The sequence below is a fragment of the Mus caroli genome, unplaced genomic scaffold (genome assembly GCF_978045245.1).
Source record: "Mus caroli unplaced genomic scaffold, Mus_caroli_1 scaffold_11, whole genome shotgun sequence".
NCBI lineage: Eukaryota > Metazoa > Chordata > Mammalia > Rodentia > Muridae > Mus > Mus caroli.
In genome coordinates, this window is record NW_028227266.1 from 93,650,442 (window position 1) to 93,667,267 (window position 16,826).

The window sequence follows — 16,826 nt, forward strand, 5'->3', positions numbered from 1 at the left end:
AAAGCTCTGGGTTGGTGACAATGTATTCCTTGGACTCAAGAAAAGCAGATTTATGACGCCTCGCTCCCAGGGAGTGGAAAACTAATCAAACAGCCATTGCCAGTGACAGGCACACAGAGCCACTGCAGGTGAAACTGCCTGGGAGGTGGCTGAGACCTGGGTGTGATCAGTACAGAGAGAAACAAAGGCTGAAGACTGAGATTCCACAGGGAAAAGCATGCTGAGGATGCTTTCCTGGACAGTGTTTGTGTTAAAGCAAGGAGCTTTAGAAGGACAGCAAAAAGAGGTCACGGAGCATGAAGGAAAACCACAGAAGGGCAGGCAGTCTTCCCAAACAAAGGAGAGATACAAGGAGCCCAGAGTCTGTGCACAAGAGGAGTCAGCAATCTGGAAGTACTCGGGATGGCTAGGGCCTCACATACGGCATCTGTGGCTTTGAGAAAGGGACTCTGGGCACCATGTTTCATATTTATAAGCTTGGCCTATTTTATGAATGGCTTTCTGCTTATTCTGACCTAAAAATACTAATTCAGGATAATTAAAACAAAAAATACCCAGAAGAGAAAATTGCTGTTGGCTCCTCTTGTGATTTGGGACTTATTCTCCCATGATGTGGCTTACCAGACTGTTGACATGGCACCCTGCTCTGAACTCCATCCTAGTTAGCACCACTTCCTCATGGTGACTATACACAACAATGTGGCCTGGACAGGATCATTCCTGAAGAATAAGGCTATGAGATATAAAACAACACATTCAGAGAGAGACATTCAGAGGATGATATGGTATGCTGTGTGTGATGATAGCACCAGGAGGGACATTCAGAGATGACTACATCAGTGTTTAGCTCCCATAGCCCCATAAGCAGAATCCTATGGTTTCCTTCCCCCGCTCCCAACCCCCACACTTTTTCTTAATCTCTGATACAAGCTTGCGTTTGTTAAGCATGATATAAAACATGGATTTGTATATGTGATTTATTTTTATGCCAGTGGTGCTATGGGGGAAAGGGGCTCTGAAATGGCTGAAAATAGGGACATTCCAGCCATATTCTCATTCAGGAGCTCAGATTCTACAGCTCTGAAGCCAGCACACCCATCATGTTCAGATCTCTATGGTCCAAGGGGCCCAGACATGTTAATGTGTTAGCAATATAATAAATCACCATGTATCCAGCAGATTTTGGCATCAAAACTTTACCTGATCACTTTGAAGGTCAGAAGTCCAGCTGGATTGAGCTCTTTGCTAGGAGTCTCAGAAGGTCAAAGTCAAGGTTTTAGCTGGCTGGGGCCCTTTCATAAGTTCTAAGAAGACTCTCTCTCTCTAAGATCATCCAGGTTAATGGCAGAATACAGATTATTACAGCTACAGAGCTGAGGTTCCATTGCTCACTAACAGAGATACCCACTGCTGTCCAAGACCCCTCTCTCTTCCCTGGTGAATCAGCATCTACATTTTAAAGTCAACAAAGATTTGACACACCTTTCTAACTCTTAGAATGTCCCTGACTTTCCCCATTATCCACACCCCTCTAGTAAATTCTCTCACACCAGCCTAAGACATTTCATCTCCTTTATTTTTATTGTATAAAATTCATTTTTATTCTGCCTCAGGTGCTTTGCTGGTAACAATTTACAGAGTCACGACTAATGACAATCATTTTTTTTGCATACAAATTGTGAATTCACTTACAAGCAATAAATGTTACTGAAAGTGGAATATTTATTACGTATTTAAGTGTTCAGTGCTATGCCAAAGAGCCTGGAGGACACCAGGAAGTTCAAGATTTGGCCAAGCCTCAGAGATCTCAAGTTCTTAGGTAGGGGTGCAGCACCGAGTGCATACATCTAAGAACTGAATGTCTTCATCATTTAGACCGGCTCCACTGAAATACTCCCTTTCAACACTGTCTCATATCTCCTAAGACACGTATTTCTTTTCTGCATCACACATTCCAAAACATTATTTGTGAAACACACCCTTTTCTTTTTAAAAATATTTTTTATTAATCTTTGAAATTCTATACAATGTATTTTGAGTGTACTCATCCTCCATTTCTCTCATCTGTAGTTCTAGGCATCAAATATTTAGACTTGTGTGTTTAATTTGGAACACTCAAAGAATCCAGGAAACTAGAAAGAGACTGTTAGGGGAGAGGAGAAAAAAAGGCATTAAGGAAGGAGAGTGGATAATAGAATACAGATGATATGAATGGGGAGAGATTGAAGATGAGGAAAGAAATGACAGGGTAGGACAAGGGAAGGGATTCGGGGAGGGCTAACACCTAGCATATTTGGAAAGCATATGGAAAATGACATTAAAAAAAGAAGCCACATTCATAGCCAATACAAAAAAAAAAAGAATTTAATTGGTGTTACCATACACAGTGGATTATGCTCATCTCAGCAACCAATGATGTCCAAATTAAAAAGCCCAGTGCCAAATGTGAGATACCTCCTTTAGGTCCAAGGGTCCAGAGATCCCCCTCAATATTACAGACTTTTGCCATTGTTCTTGGTTTCCGACCAGAATTAGATGGTACCACCATCTTGCTGAAAACACCACACGCTGAAAACACCACACGTACTGGTTAGAGGACATGGAGAAATCAAGTTGGTGCTGAGCAGAAAGCTCCTTCTCTTCTGGCTAGCCATCACAGTACTAAAAGATGCTAGGAATGTTAGAGGAGAGAAAAACCATCATCAGTCTAAGCCGGCTGTGAATCCTACGAACTGCAGTAATACCTGCCATAGCAAGATGACCTGATCATGCAATAGTGGTATGGGTGCTCTGGGGGCAACCAACTTCTCCATGAGTAGATTTGAAGCCTGCTCCATAAGAAGGTACAGCTCTGCTATTGTAAATCTGGCAAAGGGGAGTTCCTGTTTCCTAGGGTTGACTTACTATTATTCTTCGGCTAAAGGGGCATAGTATCAAAAATCCCTGGAAATTAACATCTCTCCACATAGATTAGTGTATGTCTCAGACCTCAATAAAGAAGGTCCTTGTGCAGTGGGTAGTGGCTAATGTAGAAACTCATAACTGGTAAAGTGCAAAGAATAAATGTCAGCTGAGCGCTCAGCCACATGTGGGTCATGTATATCACACTTTATCACCTCAATCTTGAGGCTCGGGAACAATTTCAGAAGAGGAAATCAGAAGTATTGCAAGAGCTGGAGGTCAGAGGGGAGTGGAGCTAAACAGTCTCATCTGGACATGACAGGATTGCCACACTCATGGACTCCTGGCAGCTGTGGTTGCCTACATAAAGGTTAAACCCATCATTGTCCTAGTATAATGAGGGAAGAGATTTGCCAGCCTCTATCCCTGACTGGGGAGCTATAAACAATTGATGGCTTTTGAAGGAATAAGAAAGTTTTCTTTAAGGGAGTGGCCTCTGGTTGACTGATCATGCTCTAATCACCAATCCGCCTAGAGTACGTGGGCAGCACAAATTGGAATAGATGGAATTCTGGGTTTTTTGTTTTGTTTTGTTTTTTTTTTTTTTTTGTTTGGTTGGTTTTTGGTTTTTGTTGTTGTTGTTGTTGTTGTTGTTTCTTTGTTTTTGTTTTTGTTTTTTGAGACAAGGTTTCTCTGTATAGCCCTGGCTGTCCTGGAACTCACTTTGTAGACCAGGCTGGCCTCGAACTCAGAAATCTGCCTGCCTCTGCCTCCCGAGTGCTGGTATTAAAGACGTTTTGTTTTAGAAGACACAAAGTTAGGGAACAGTGAGGGGAAATTTCCCCCCTCACAGGCTCATGTGATCAGGATTGACCACTGCTTCAGCTGATCTAGGATAAAATACCCATTTTAAGGTCTTCTAACGTATTTACATTCAAGAGCCGTTGTAGTCATGTAACAAAATATATTCACATGTTCCAGGTATTGTTAATTGACAGATTTGAGAAGGGAGGAATGTTCAGATTCTCAGACAGGATAAGCACATAACATCACCCTGTCCCTTTTGCAACACTGTGATTCAAGTCCAGGGCCTTATGAGGCTAGGCAAGCATTCTACCAATGAGGAATAGCCTTAGTCCTTGATGAATTCCTCATTCTAGTCTTTATCTTTTCTCTCTCCCAAGCCTGTGCTGACTCCTCTCAGTATTATGCTCATTTGCCCTTGGACACATTCTCCATGTTGAAACTATTATGTAATATTTACATTATTATCCTCATTATCCTTATCCAGAGTTTGGGAAATTATGATATACCATGTATGTTCCATATCTTTTTATATGTAGTAAGAAAACTTGGTGAAGCACTCCTATTCGATGTCCCCCATGATCATAACTAACACAATGCTCTTTTGACTTCTTGTTTTCCTTACAATTGTTCCATGTAATAAGCCACAGTATTATGTTTACCTCCAAGTGATGATTTCTTAGTGAGCCATCGCTAAGTTGGGCTGCTCTTTGGAGCCACTGGCCTTTGCTCTTAATATATTTCATGATTTGTAGGTAAACATTTGCCTGCCATTTTCTGTTTTAAAATGGCAATGTGCTGAAGCAATCATTGTGATTGGAGAACGCTTGTGTGGCTGGCTGAGTCATCTTCACTTGGATAGAGGGTATACGGCACAGATCCCCATTAAACTGCACCATGGCTCATTAAACCCCATTGGGGAGAAAATTGGGTCTTTGTTAAATGTTTATGTTCTCTGCTAATGTTAAATTTAGAATATTCTTGCTGTAGATACCTTGGGGGAAATTTTATAGCACTAGCTGAAGTGCCAAGCAGGTCTCAATCCATGAATTCCCAAATATAAGACCTAGGAACTAGTACCTGCTGGGGTTGGTTATTAAATATATTTCTTTGCAGCATTTACATGCTAGCATTTGATTTTCTCATTGCCAAACCTTATGACCTTCTGGTTACTGTTTTCTACTCTCAGAGACCAGTAGGGGATGTTACTTGTGGCTTTTGAGCAAAAGGTGAAATCAATTATTCTCAAACACCATGCAGCTATGAAGTCAAGAATAGGATTGTGATTGTCTGTGCTTTTGTTGTGCATCTTTCTATTAAAAAAACAGCTCTCCAATATTTAACCTTTCAAATGAATGCCTTAAACAAATACAGATACCAGTGATGGAATTGTTACTCTAGAAATAGGCTCCTGGGGTTAATGTAAAAACACAACCATTTCCTCTTTTGAGAGTTACTGTGAGTCTTCTACATATACACTCAGAGTCAGTGGGTTACCGCATGGCAAAAGATGTTAAGACACAGGGAGCCTTTCTGGGTGAGGATCCAGCATGGAATCTGAGCTCCTCAGAAACTAACAAAGGGAAACATTTCCTCATCTTTCTCAAACAGGATGCTTAGCTAGTGTCATTCTCAGTGCATAGAGAATAAGCCGTTATATGCCCACCTATTTAGGACAGTCACTCTCAGGCATTTTATAATGGCTCTTCACAACTCTCCCAGGGTAAGAAAGACCCCAAAGAGTTTCTGTTCATGTACCCATTATTGTTTATCCAACTAGAAATTAAGACAAATTTCAAAATGTCCTTTTATTGACTTAAGTAACAATAATTTGTACATTTGACTATAAATATTATAACATATGAAAGACAAATTTATTTTCCAAGAGAAACAAAAAAACTATGTTGAGGAGAGTAGCATCATTTCCTTATATTTTTGCAAAGTTCTTCAGTGTAGGATATGAGCAATAAAAGACAGGGGCTCCTTACATCTGCCCCTGAATGCCATATGATGTACTAATGCTATCACATATCCTTTTGTAAACTCTATTTTAGTAAACCAAAGAATGAGAATAGAAAAATGCAATTAACACTTCCCTACTGTTGTGAAGATGTTCTGACCATAAAGATGTTCCTGGGTATGGTTCAAGAAAATCCAACAATCCTTGGTCTATCCTTTGAAACCACTACTCTGGCCACCAGAGCTTGTTTCTCCCAAGGAGACCTGGCTGAAGGGATTGCAACAGTGTGCTGGCATATAACGCCTTTTCACTACTACCTCAATACCTAACATGTGGATCACTACGAAGGTCAGATAAAGTTGACATGTTTTAGGCCAAATTCATTTGTCAAGCTTTGTAGAATATACAATTTAGAATGGCCTCCACAAAGTGGCATCCAATGACACACTTTCCAGACAGCATCATTCTTTGACCTAGTTCAGAAGGGTGGGATTCTGTTATATTTATTTCTATTGTTATGACTGGCAGAGCCCCACTGGCAAAACCCATTCATGAATTGATTTCATAGCCAAGTGTGTGGAAAGGGAGGGTCTAGATTCAAAATAATCCCAGTATTCTAGTCTATTCTCACAAAGCTACAACTGTTTTCAAAACCCTCCTATAATCACTTAAACCATATGTAGGGGGACACAGTTCACAGTACTCTTTTAACAAGAGAAGAATGCTACCTCGTTTATAAATCTCAATGAGTAACACCTGTCATGACTAACAAGGATTCAGCTGCAGAAGCCTTGGACACTTCTGATTCTTCGTGTGTCATAGACAAGTGTCATACATACTGATCAGCACCCAAATAGCAAGTACTACAAAGAGAGCCAGCATGACAACACTGAGTGATGACTTAGAATGACAAGAGAGGAAACTATTGTGTCTTGTTGTCTATCGACCTAGGCAGATCATGTACTAGGATGCCGAGTGCTGGCACATTGAAATACCATTTGAAATTTAAATTCCTTGTAAAACATCAAGAAAATATGGGTCAGAGAGCTGCTTACAAAGGTTCTAAGGCACAGACTGTCACTAAATCACTCTGAAGACTTCGGAGCGACTGAAGGAGCTTGCAGAGAGCGATCATTTACAGACAAGCCATTAAAAATACACAGAGCATCATTGAGCAGTCAATATGTTGGCATTCTGATTGGCTTCAATAGTCACTTTCTGGATTTTTTTTTACTCTAAGAATGTTTTCTTACTATCTTTCTGATTCCAATCAGACTAGTTAGAGTTTCTATAGGATGATGGTATTAATAAATATATCCCACTAGTTCAGTGTTTGGATTTCTCTTAGAGATTGTAAATTGGTCTCCATTTGATTCTAATAGTGTGTCATAAGTCTTGGATTCACCCCTGTTGGAGATGCTGCAATTCATGTCCAGCCTCCAGGGGCCTGAGTCATGAATTGGTACCCAGCTTGCAGCAGATGATCTTTCATGACTCAGAACATAACTTCCCTGCTGTCCCTGGACTCCTTCTGCCTTCTTCTTCTTCCTGTCCTATTATCTCCCTTCTAGTCTATCCTCTGCCTTCAACTCTTCTATTTTCTGCCTGATTCTACCCAACCTACAACATGGAATGTCTAGAAGAAAGCCCAACTGGGTTCTGCACTCTAGTGATGCTGCTTCGGCTTTCTATCTTACCTCAGCAGTACACCCCAGAAACACAGCCACCTACACTCTTCTCACTCATCCCATTTGGCTGCTCAAGTTTTTTTCTCAGAACTCTCCCATGGTTCCGAAGCATCTGTCAGTCACTTGGTTGTCACACTCTTTCCATGTCCTAAATGAAGGCGTGTGCCTCTGCAAATGGGAATCTTCTTTAGCATCACAGGATATATGTATAATATACATATGTGTATATATATATTTACATATGTGTATACTATTTAGTGTGTATATATATATATATACACACAATATATATATGTGTATATATATATATACATATATATATATATATATATATACATATATAGTCTTAGAAGGTAATAGGTCTTAGAAGGTATAAGAGAAGGAATTCCCAAACATGGATGAAGCAGCAGCAGCTACCGTGAGAGGCATGTGAACCACAATGTAATACAGGCAAAAGTGGCCAAATCCTTTAATAAAATCACAGGTTCTGAAGATCTAATTATGTCCTCTCTCCTTCCTATGCACTCTTACTTCTGGTATCTAGAATGCTCTCTTGAGAACACAAAAGGTTCATCTTAGGTAAGTACTAATTATTTTAGCCTAGCTTAGAGTTAGGGCTAGTCTCCCCAACCCAGAGAGATCTGAGGAGAGCCTGCTATGAATTACACTGTGGCCATTCCAAGAAAGTCGAAACTGGGACAGTGCATCTAAGCATGTAAGGCACTGCGTAAAACTGAGCACTATCTGTGAACTAACTAAATGAGTTCTTTTAAAAGTTCCAAGCTCAGGAGCAGAGTGGGTGGCTAATTCCCTGACTCACCTATTCAACTCATTTGCCGTCCTGACAAAATACTCCCTCCTCTAGGACACACTAGCTGGCTTTATTCTGAAGCTGTTCTGTTTCTTCACAGGGTAGACAGGAATTCGCAAAGTAATAGCTTTCTCCTTTGTGTGGGATATCGTTTATGAAGCAGGGCTCAGTTCTTTGTTCAGGAGGAATTGTGGGAATGTCAGATCATTTTTGAACATAATTGGATATACAGATAAATACTTTCCTCAAAAATAGCCTTGTGCTTTCTTTAGAAAAATGAAGAATCTATCTCATAGAACAGAGTGGATATCAACGAGTAGGAACTTTAGAATAAGAAACCAAGCCTTAAGTTGCACACGAACCTAGGAAACCTCCCCAAGAGTAGAGGTGGGTCACAAGCTATCCACAGAGCTCAAGGAACAAATATACCCAGAAGCTGAAGTTGGCACTTGAACTGCAGAGATAGAATTTTCTGCTAAAGAATAACTTATATTTTACCCCACAAGATCCCAACAAAAGGAGAATGTTGTTAACTAAAACCTCAGTTGAAAGCTCATTACTTTGGTTAGATGCAGGCACTTGACTCAACTTGAGATGAAGAAAGAGATCACCTAAGAGAGATGAATTCTGACTCTCTCATCTCCACCTACAGAAGCTGCCTGTTGTAGCAAATGGCTCAAAGGCACTCAGGAGCTGAGAGGAGATCTCTGCCATTTACCTGGTGTGATTAACAGGACCCTCTGGACTTGAATAATGAATATCATTCTACCCTTGATTTTTGTTTTTGTTTTTGTTTTGTTTTGTTGTTTGTTGTTGTTGTTGTTTCTTTTTCCGAGACAGGGTTTCTCTGTATAGTCATGGCTGTCCTGGAACTCACTCTGTAGACCAGGCTGGCCTCGAACTCAGAAATCCACCTGCCTCAGCCTCCCGAGTGCTGGGATTAAAGGCATGTGCCACCACACCCACCCGGCTCTACCCTTGGTTTTTAAAAAAGGAATCAGGCCTGCTACCATTCTAATTCATGATCCCCTCCCCCCCCTTCATTTGTTTTGCTGTTAGATCCTAGCAGTGGCTTCTTTGTTTTAAAAAGGGCACTAAAGAAAGATAAAATACTTTGACAAATAAAGCTTATCTGTCATTATAGTATGTGATACATTTTATGCCTAGGACCAGTAGGAAAGCTGATCATAGGAATGAGCATGTACCTCACTTCACATGCTCATCAACCTTTTTGGTTGGGTTTTGTTGTTATTGTTATTGTTTTGAAATGGGAACATTCAAAATCTACTTTCTTGCAATCTTCAAGTATGCAATACATGATTTTAAGCATGTGTGTTCTGTTTCATATTAAGTTGGAATCTGGAATAATCTCTTCTGTCTCTCAAGCACAAAGGCCAACCTATCCTCCTCGTTAAGTAGCATGGGTGTGCTGTTCCTTGCCTCTGTCCTCACAACACTCTTGCTTATCCAGTCACTAAGCAGCACGCTACATTGCAGCATATGCCGAGGGACTGGGAAGATGAGAACCAATAAATAAGCCATGTATAAGCACTATGGTCACTGGGCCATCTCCACTTGCAATGATGGATGTGCATGGCCCTCAGTGCTTGGAGCCCGACTCGACACCTCTCCCTTTCCTCTCCAGTAAAACCCATCTTTTAGGGGAATTACTAGGGAGGCCTTGAGCCATCTCTCTATCCTGCCTCTGTTCTGCTGTCTGAGCTTTATGTCCAAGTTCAAATCAGAATGTGTCAACCCTCTTACTAAAGACCTTCAATTGTTTTCCACTGTGGCAGACAGAGCAACCTCCACATTTCTTGATGACTTGAAAACCCTTCACACTGAACTCACTTTCCTTCCCCATCCCCAAACCCAACTAGCACTCCATTTACAGAATACATATTGTCCTCGTGCTTCTTGAACTGGGAGAGAAAAGAACAGAGTGAAAACACCCATTCTGCCTTTTTCCCCACCATGGACAGGTATCATTTTGGAATACTCTTTTTCCCTCTTGGCAATCAATTCAGTGGGTCATTTTCTTAATGAGTGCTGATCATACTTTGCATAATTGTTTCAAATGCTGAGACACCAGGAAGTTTTGAGGAGCACAGGTAATCAGCTTATGGCATTTATAGCTGTGGTAGATTCACAAAGGCTCAGTGCTAAACAGCCTGTAGCAACTGAGTCAGTCCTGCTCTGGAGAACCCTGTCTATGGCTGAATGTGCTCTCGGGAGCACATGAGAGCCAGGATCTGGTTGCCTTTCCATTCATAGTGCTAGGCTATTGAAACAATATTCAATTGCCCATTCCTTCATCCCTGTATCAAATAATTACTGCATACTGGTCAAATAAACACCAAGGGTTGCAAATTGGACCCTGTTCCCAGGAAGCTCCGTCTCTTCTATAAGTCTGTGATTTGATCCAAATGCTAGGATCATAAAAGAATGAGCCAGCTCAAAGCTGAGGAGATCAGAGGATTCAGAAGCAGTCTTCCCCAAGACCCTTAAAGAATGAAGAAAAGGATTTCAAAAGCATCTCTCTCTCTCTCTCTCTCTCTCTCTCTCTCTCTCTCTCTCTCTCTCTCTCTCTCTGTCTCTCTTTCTCTCGTGTGTGTGTGTGTGTGTGTGTGTGTGTGTGTACGCACGCATGCGTGTGTGCATTGTGGAGCACATATAAGGGGTGAGGGAATGGTGAAAGTAGATGCTAAAGGAATTTCTGCCCTTTTAGGAAGGGTCAAATACAAAACAAAAAAGGTAAGAAACTGCAGTGTGTTTAGAAAGTCGCAACAAGTCCAGTGTGACTTTGGAGGAACAGCAAAGGGTGGGTCAGGTGTGCAGAGAGAGGCATCTCTGGAAAGTAAGCATGGACAGAACTTCTTCACGGGGGTGGGGGTAGGGGAATGACATAATCTGTTGTTTTTGAATGAAGATCTTGTGTTCATGTGGAGGATGGGTTTAGGAACGTCAGTACTTAATAAATGCTTTTTAAAAAGTGACCATAATGAAGACACACATTGTGGCTGTGTCTTTGCTAACTTGTCATCTTTATGTGTGTCTTCCTAGTGACAGTGCTGGCCATTTTCCATGAACTCCACGTGGACCCCGACCTGTACACACTGCTGTTTGGAGAGAGTGTGCTGAATGATGCGGTGGCCATAGTCCTCACATAGTAAGTACCAGATCTTGATTGCGTTCCTTTAACAGTGGTTCCTCGTGGAGTTAATTCCTGATGTCTTTAATAGCATCTTCTCTCTATGACAGCGAGGAAACAGCCCTTTGTAGCTTTTAAGGCATTGTCACAGAAGATCTCCAATAATGGGCACAATTCATTAGGCACCTAATATCTAATACTGTTAATGGCCTTCACACTCCCAGATTATTACAAGATCCTACCCAAAGGGTAACAGTTTTTTTTTTCTCGGTGCATATATTTGGCTGATTCACTGAAGGCTTCTAAGATGCACAAAACACGAGCTGCCTCTTTTCAAATCAATGCCACTTAGCATTTCCCTCCCACCAGTTGCTTTTCAGATAACAGGCTGACAGAAGCTCTGGAATTTAGCTTTTGGCAGTTGGGGACCTAGAACTCAGGGTCAGAGCACTTTACCTTCTCAGTGCAGATTCAGCACTGTAAGGCAAGCACAGGGTATCACCCTTCCCATCCCACATGGCCCTGAAGCTTCCCCAGCTGAGTGCAGATGCGATTTCCCTTTGTGCTGAGAGGATTTTTCCCCCCAAGATGAGACCCAGCAGGCTTTCTCCACCTCCTCTTTAGACACATAGCCATTTATATTTAATAAATGCCATTCTGGCAGCTTTTCATTGTGTCAGAGGTCTCTCTGTGGTTTTAGATTAAGACCAACATTTTGGGCAAAACTGTCAGATATTCCCAAGGAAAGCAGCTATCTGATAATTAAATGTGACAACGGAATTCTATTCCCAGTGTTAATTACTTCAAATGCAGTTGAAAATGTATTGTGGAATAACAAAAGATTTTAAAGGCAGACCTCAGAGTGAGGAGAGAGGAGCAGGCAGCGTCTGGCAGCCCTATCAGCTTGTGTTCCAGTTCCCTTTCGTTTGCCAGCTGACATTTCTTAAAGCTGCCCTCCTTCCTCCAAAGTTGCCACTGAGTTCAGCCACGTTTACCTGGCCACAGAGACAGGGATTTCTCTGTGTCGCAGGAAACTACTAGCATGTAAGAATAAGAACAAAAAGTCATGGTCAGACTCATATATGCAGAAGGATGCTTTGAAAACATCAAGAACAATTAATTAGGACACCAAGAGTCCCTGTCCCAGAAATACTAACATTAAAGAAATATTTGAGGAAAAAAAATTGAAAAATCTGCTGAGTCCCTCCTTTTTACTTCCTGAGCTGCCAAACTGTAAGAGGCTGTGTCAAACAAAACCACAAAAGAATGGGGAGACCCACACTGCTCCGTCCAAGGCAGGCCTGTCCTCTGCCCAGCACTGCCACTCACAGTGACTCCCACTAAGAATAAGGACTTGGGCCGGGCGTGGTGGCGCACGCCTTTAATCCCAGCACTCGGGAGGCAGAGGCAGGCGGATTTCTGAGTTCGAGGCCAGCCTGGTCTACAAAGTGAGCTCCAGGACAGCCAGAGCTATAAAGAGAAACCCTGTCTCGAAAAACCAAAAAAAAAAAAAAAAAAAAAAAAGAATAAGGACTTGGGAATGAGTGTTGACCCTTTAGGTAAAAGCCTGGGCCACTAGAAATGGTTTCTTTTCCACCTCAAGTCTATCTGTGGCTCCCTAAACACATGGGTCAGTCAGCCACAGACCAAACTCTCTGAAACCATACAAAATTAATCTTTTCATCCTGAAGCTGTGTCTCTCAGGTATTTTGGTCATGGTGACAAAACATATCTAATTTTGTGTCTTGACAAGGTGCCATCTTTTCTGGGCAGGAAACAATTGACATTCTAGCTGAAGCCCTTGCAGTCCTTAGCTCTGCTGTTGTGGCACTGTGAGGCATAAAGCCAAGGAGTTTGTATGAAAATAAAACTGTCTGAGTAAGATGGTTTCCCTGCCCAAGGTCTGCATATTAGGATCTATAGCATCCCTGCTATGGGGCTGTTTGACTGCCGACCAGTATGTGTGTGATGGCTGAGCTCTGGCCTCTCTGTGCACCAGCATTTCCTATGACTTGCCTCTTCACCCCTTATACTGTCTTCCATGGGTTTTTCTTCTTACCTGTTCACTCTTTTCTTTTTAAAATTGTCTTTGGAGAATTTCGCAATGATATATATGCAATTTCTACCATTCCTTCTCTCCATCCCTGTTCCCCTACTCCTTCTCTAATTCATGACCTCATCTTTAGTTTTATATATAATATATGTTATATTTGCATAAATACACACATGTATATAGACATACATACATACATACATACATACATATGTTTATATACATATACAACCTACTGAATCAATTTAGTGTGGCTCATATCTCCAAGTGTTTAGGCTGACCACTTGGGATTGAAAACCAATCAGGGCTTTCCCTTGATTAAACTGATTCTCTCTGTGTCCGCTTCTACTGCTTACCTATAGCTGTTACCTAAGGAAAGGGCCTTGTGAAATATTCCTCATCCACACTGGGATGTCGGTTGGTTTTTTTCATTAGTCAGGTCTTGTTTAAGCAGCCATACTGAGATTCCATAGGTGCAGCTTCCTTGCCATGTCTGGAGGACATTATCGCATAGAGGGCATTCTGTTCCCTCTGGCTTTTACAGTCTTTCTATGCCCTCTTCTGTGATTATCCTTGAGCCTTAAGTACTAAGGGTTGTGTTGTTAATGTGCCAGTTGAAATTCAACCCCCACACCCCATGGTCACTTATCCTCATTTGACCAGCTGTGAATTTTAATAGTCTTCATCTGTCTCAAAAGAAGCCTCTTTGGTGAGGGATAAGAGCTACACTTATTTGTGGGTTTAAGTATTTAGAAAACAGAGATTATATTAGAAATTATTCTAACCCTAAACACTAAATTGATTCAGTATGTGTGTGTGTGTGTGTGTGTGTGTGTGTGTGTGTGTGTGTATGTGCAAACCAAAGATGAGGTCATGAATTAGAGATAGAGTAGGGGAATGTGGAAGGAGCAGGCTGGAGAAAAGGAATGTTAGATTAAATTGTAAAACAGAAAATTATAGAGGTAAGTTCTCTTCCAGTTTCTATGACTTAACCAGCCATGGACAGTTGGCTAGGTTGAATGAATTGTGCTGGAACTGACTTTCAAGTCTCCTCCCTGAAAACTAACTTTCATAGTATGAGAAGGTGCTATGCAAGGTGCCAAGGGACAAAGCAATTAGTGGATCTACCCAGCTATAAAGCTTACCCACTACTACTACAGCAGCCTTGCAAGGCATACATGTTGAATGATGCAATAGTGGCAAAAGTAGCCAAAACCTTTTATCTGAGAGTAACCATCAGCTTCTAATTGGACTTAAGGACCTCTTTATAGGAAAGAATCATGCCTGCTATACCATTGCTAAGTTTAGACCCTACATAATGATGGTCAACTTAAAGTAGATGGTACATAATGATCTCGTCATGTTATTTCTTGATCACATCTTCTAATGCCCATCTCTATCTCTCTTCCAACCATTTCTACCTCCCTTAGGGATTTCAAAATCACATAAAGGTTTTCCCCTGAGTTTCTTACTAACAATTCATTTGTTCCTCTTTTTTTTCTCCTCTATACTGAACCACACACAGCACACTGATAGTCTCTGAGTGGTAGGCCCAAGACCTCACAATAAAATCCCTCCTCTTACATTGTTCTCCATGTGTCTGGTTCTGTTGAGGCCTATCTTCTAACTCTCAGCCTAGTAACTTCCTTTAGGGTCCACCAGATCACAATCAGAGCCAGGACTTCCCCAGCCCATCAGTTCCTTCCAGTTGGCATTGGATTTGCATGCATATTCGACTTCTAGATAGTAACTCTTTGAAAGCAGAGTATATATACTTTAACTGTGTAAAAAGAACAAATGAAAAACTTCCTTTGTGCCTTGGCTTTATTGGTTTCACCTTTGGTTTTCAGGCTTAAGAACAGTGATAAATTCTGGGAGTACAGCTCAGTGATAGAGCCTTTGACTAGTATGTAATGAGGCGCTCGGTTCCACTCCTACCATCAAAGCTTTCTTTAAAAAGAATAGCTACAGGACTATTTTTTTTGCAAGCATCATGGAAAAATAAAAATTTTAAATCTGGAATGTGAAGTTGGACATACATAGATAGCCTTTCCCTTTATCGACAAAGGTTACATTTCAAGAGTTTCATAAATGTCCAAAAGTGTCATACTGAACCCTACAGATGTAATGTTTTCTTCAATGATAAAGTTTAGCCTCATAGATTAGGTGAAATAGGAGATTAACAGCAACACCAAATAATAAAACACTTACAACAATGCATAATAACAAAGAGCTCTTAAAAGTTATCAACTGTGTGGGTTTGGAAACTCCTTTTTTAATATTTTCATTGGATTTGACCATGGATTAATAAAGTTTCAGAAAACCAAAGCCATTGGTTAATGTGGACTACCCTGATAAACTCAAATCATTGGCAAGTGTGGCTCTTAGCAGGGTCTCTAAAGCCTTTTGGAAACAGGCTTCTGTTGATCTCCCCTTCATTGGCCATCAAATTTTACTTAAAGATTAGTCATTCCTCTTCCTTTTAATGCTTTGCATTTTAACTGTTAATATGATAATAGTATGCTCTAGTACTTAGCTACATTTTTGATTAAAGATAATTTTCTTTGATAGCCTATGAAGCAAAAATATTATAATTAATACTGTTTCTTAGGTTAAATGTCCTCTCAATTTCAGACAATTAATTTATAATTGAATTTGATTTTCCCATCTCTCCTACATAGCACAAGATGACAAGTGCTGTATCATATTTCTATAGTTAAAAATGATCCAGCAATTCTTTGTCCTGAAATAAAAGTAACTTCAATTAACATAAAAGTTCCGAAATCACCTTATCTCTGACCCACACTATTATGTCTAGTATATAGGAATATCCTTTCCACGTGTGTGCACACCGGCTCAAAATGAATGAATTCTACGTGATGGATTTACCTTTCTAAAGTTGTTAAATAGACTTTGAAAGGAGGCAGAAGACAGAGCAAAGAGATCTGGAGAAGGTATATGTGCTTGAATCCTGAACAAAGACATTAATTTCAGAGGCAGCATGGCAGAGTTGAAAGAAGCTACAATTAGAAGTCAGATCTGGTGTCAGGATCCCCAATAATTAACTGTGCAATCAGTACAGTTTTCCCAGAACCAACCAAACTGCTGTAAGCAAACAGACTGTGAGCTGATGTAAGTGAGCAGCAGCCATAGGAATAGCTCAGTAAAGGGCCCCACGGTCCATTCACCCATCATCCCCAGCCTTAAGTTTTGCTACAGCTTGTAGATTCTCGAACTGTGACTACTTTAGGTATGCTTACTGAGGCAAGGGAGACACTGCCTTACCCACGTAAGCCACGTGTAACATCAGGGTCATAAGTGGCCTCACTTGGAATCACAAAGCTGAGATAAGAAAAGCAGAATTATTGTCCAAGTAAAATCGCCATGAAACTAAATGCTAGATAGAAACGTAACAAAACTTAGCACACCAGAAGAGCGGTATTGGTTTGCCTGCCTAC

At 40.9% G+C, this 16,826-nt stretch overlaps 1 protein-coding gene across 1 annotated transcript in view; it reads left to right on the forward strand.

Annotated features, from left to right (window-relative positions):
• The window catches only part of Slc9a9 (solute carrier family 9 member A9), a 565,781-nt gene that overhangs the window by 164,648 nt on the left and 384,307 nt on the right, over positions 1–16,826 (forward strand). Inside the window, exon 6 of the mRNA XM_085827898.1 lies at positions 11,228–11,333. Coding sequence (XP_085684024.1) covers positions 11,228–11,333 — 106 coding nt within the window. The remainder of the gene's footprint in view (positions 1–11,227; positions 11,334–16,826) is intronic.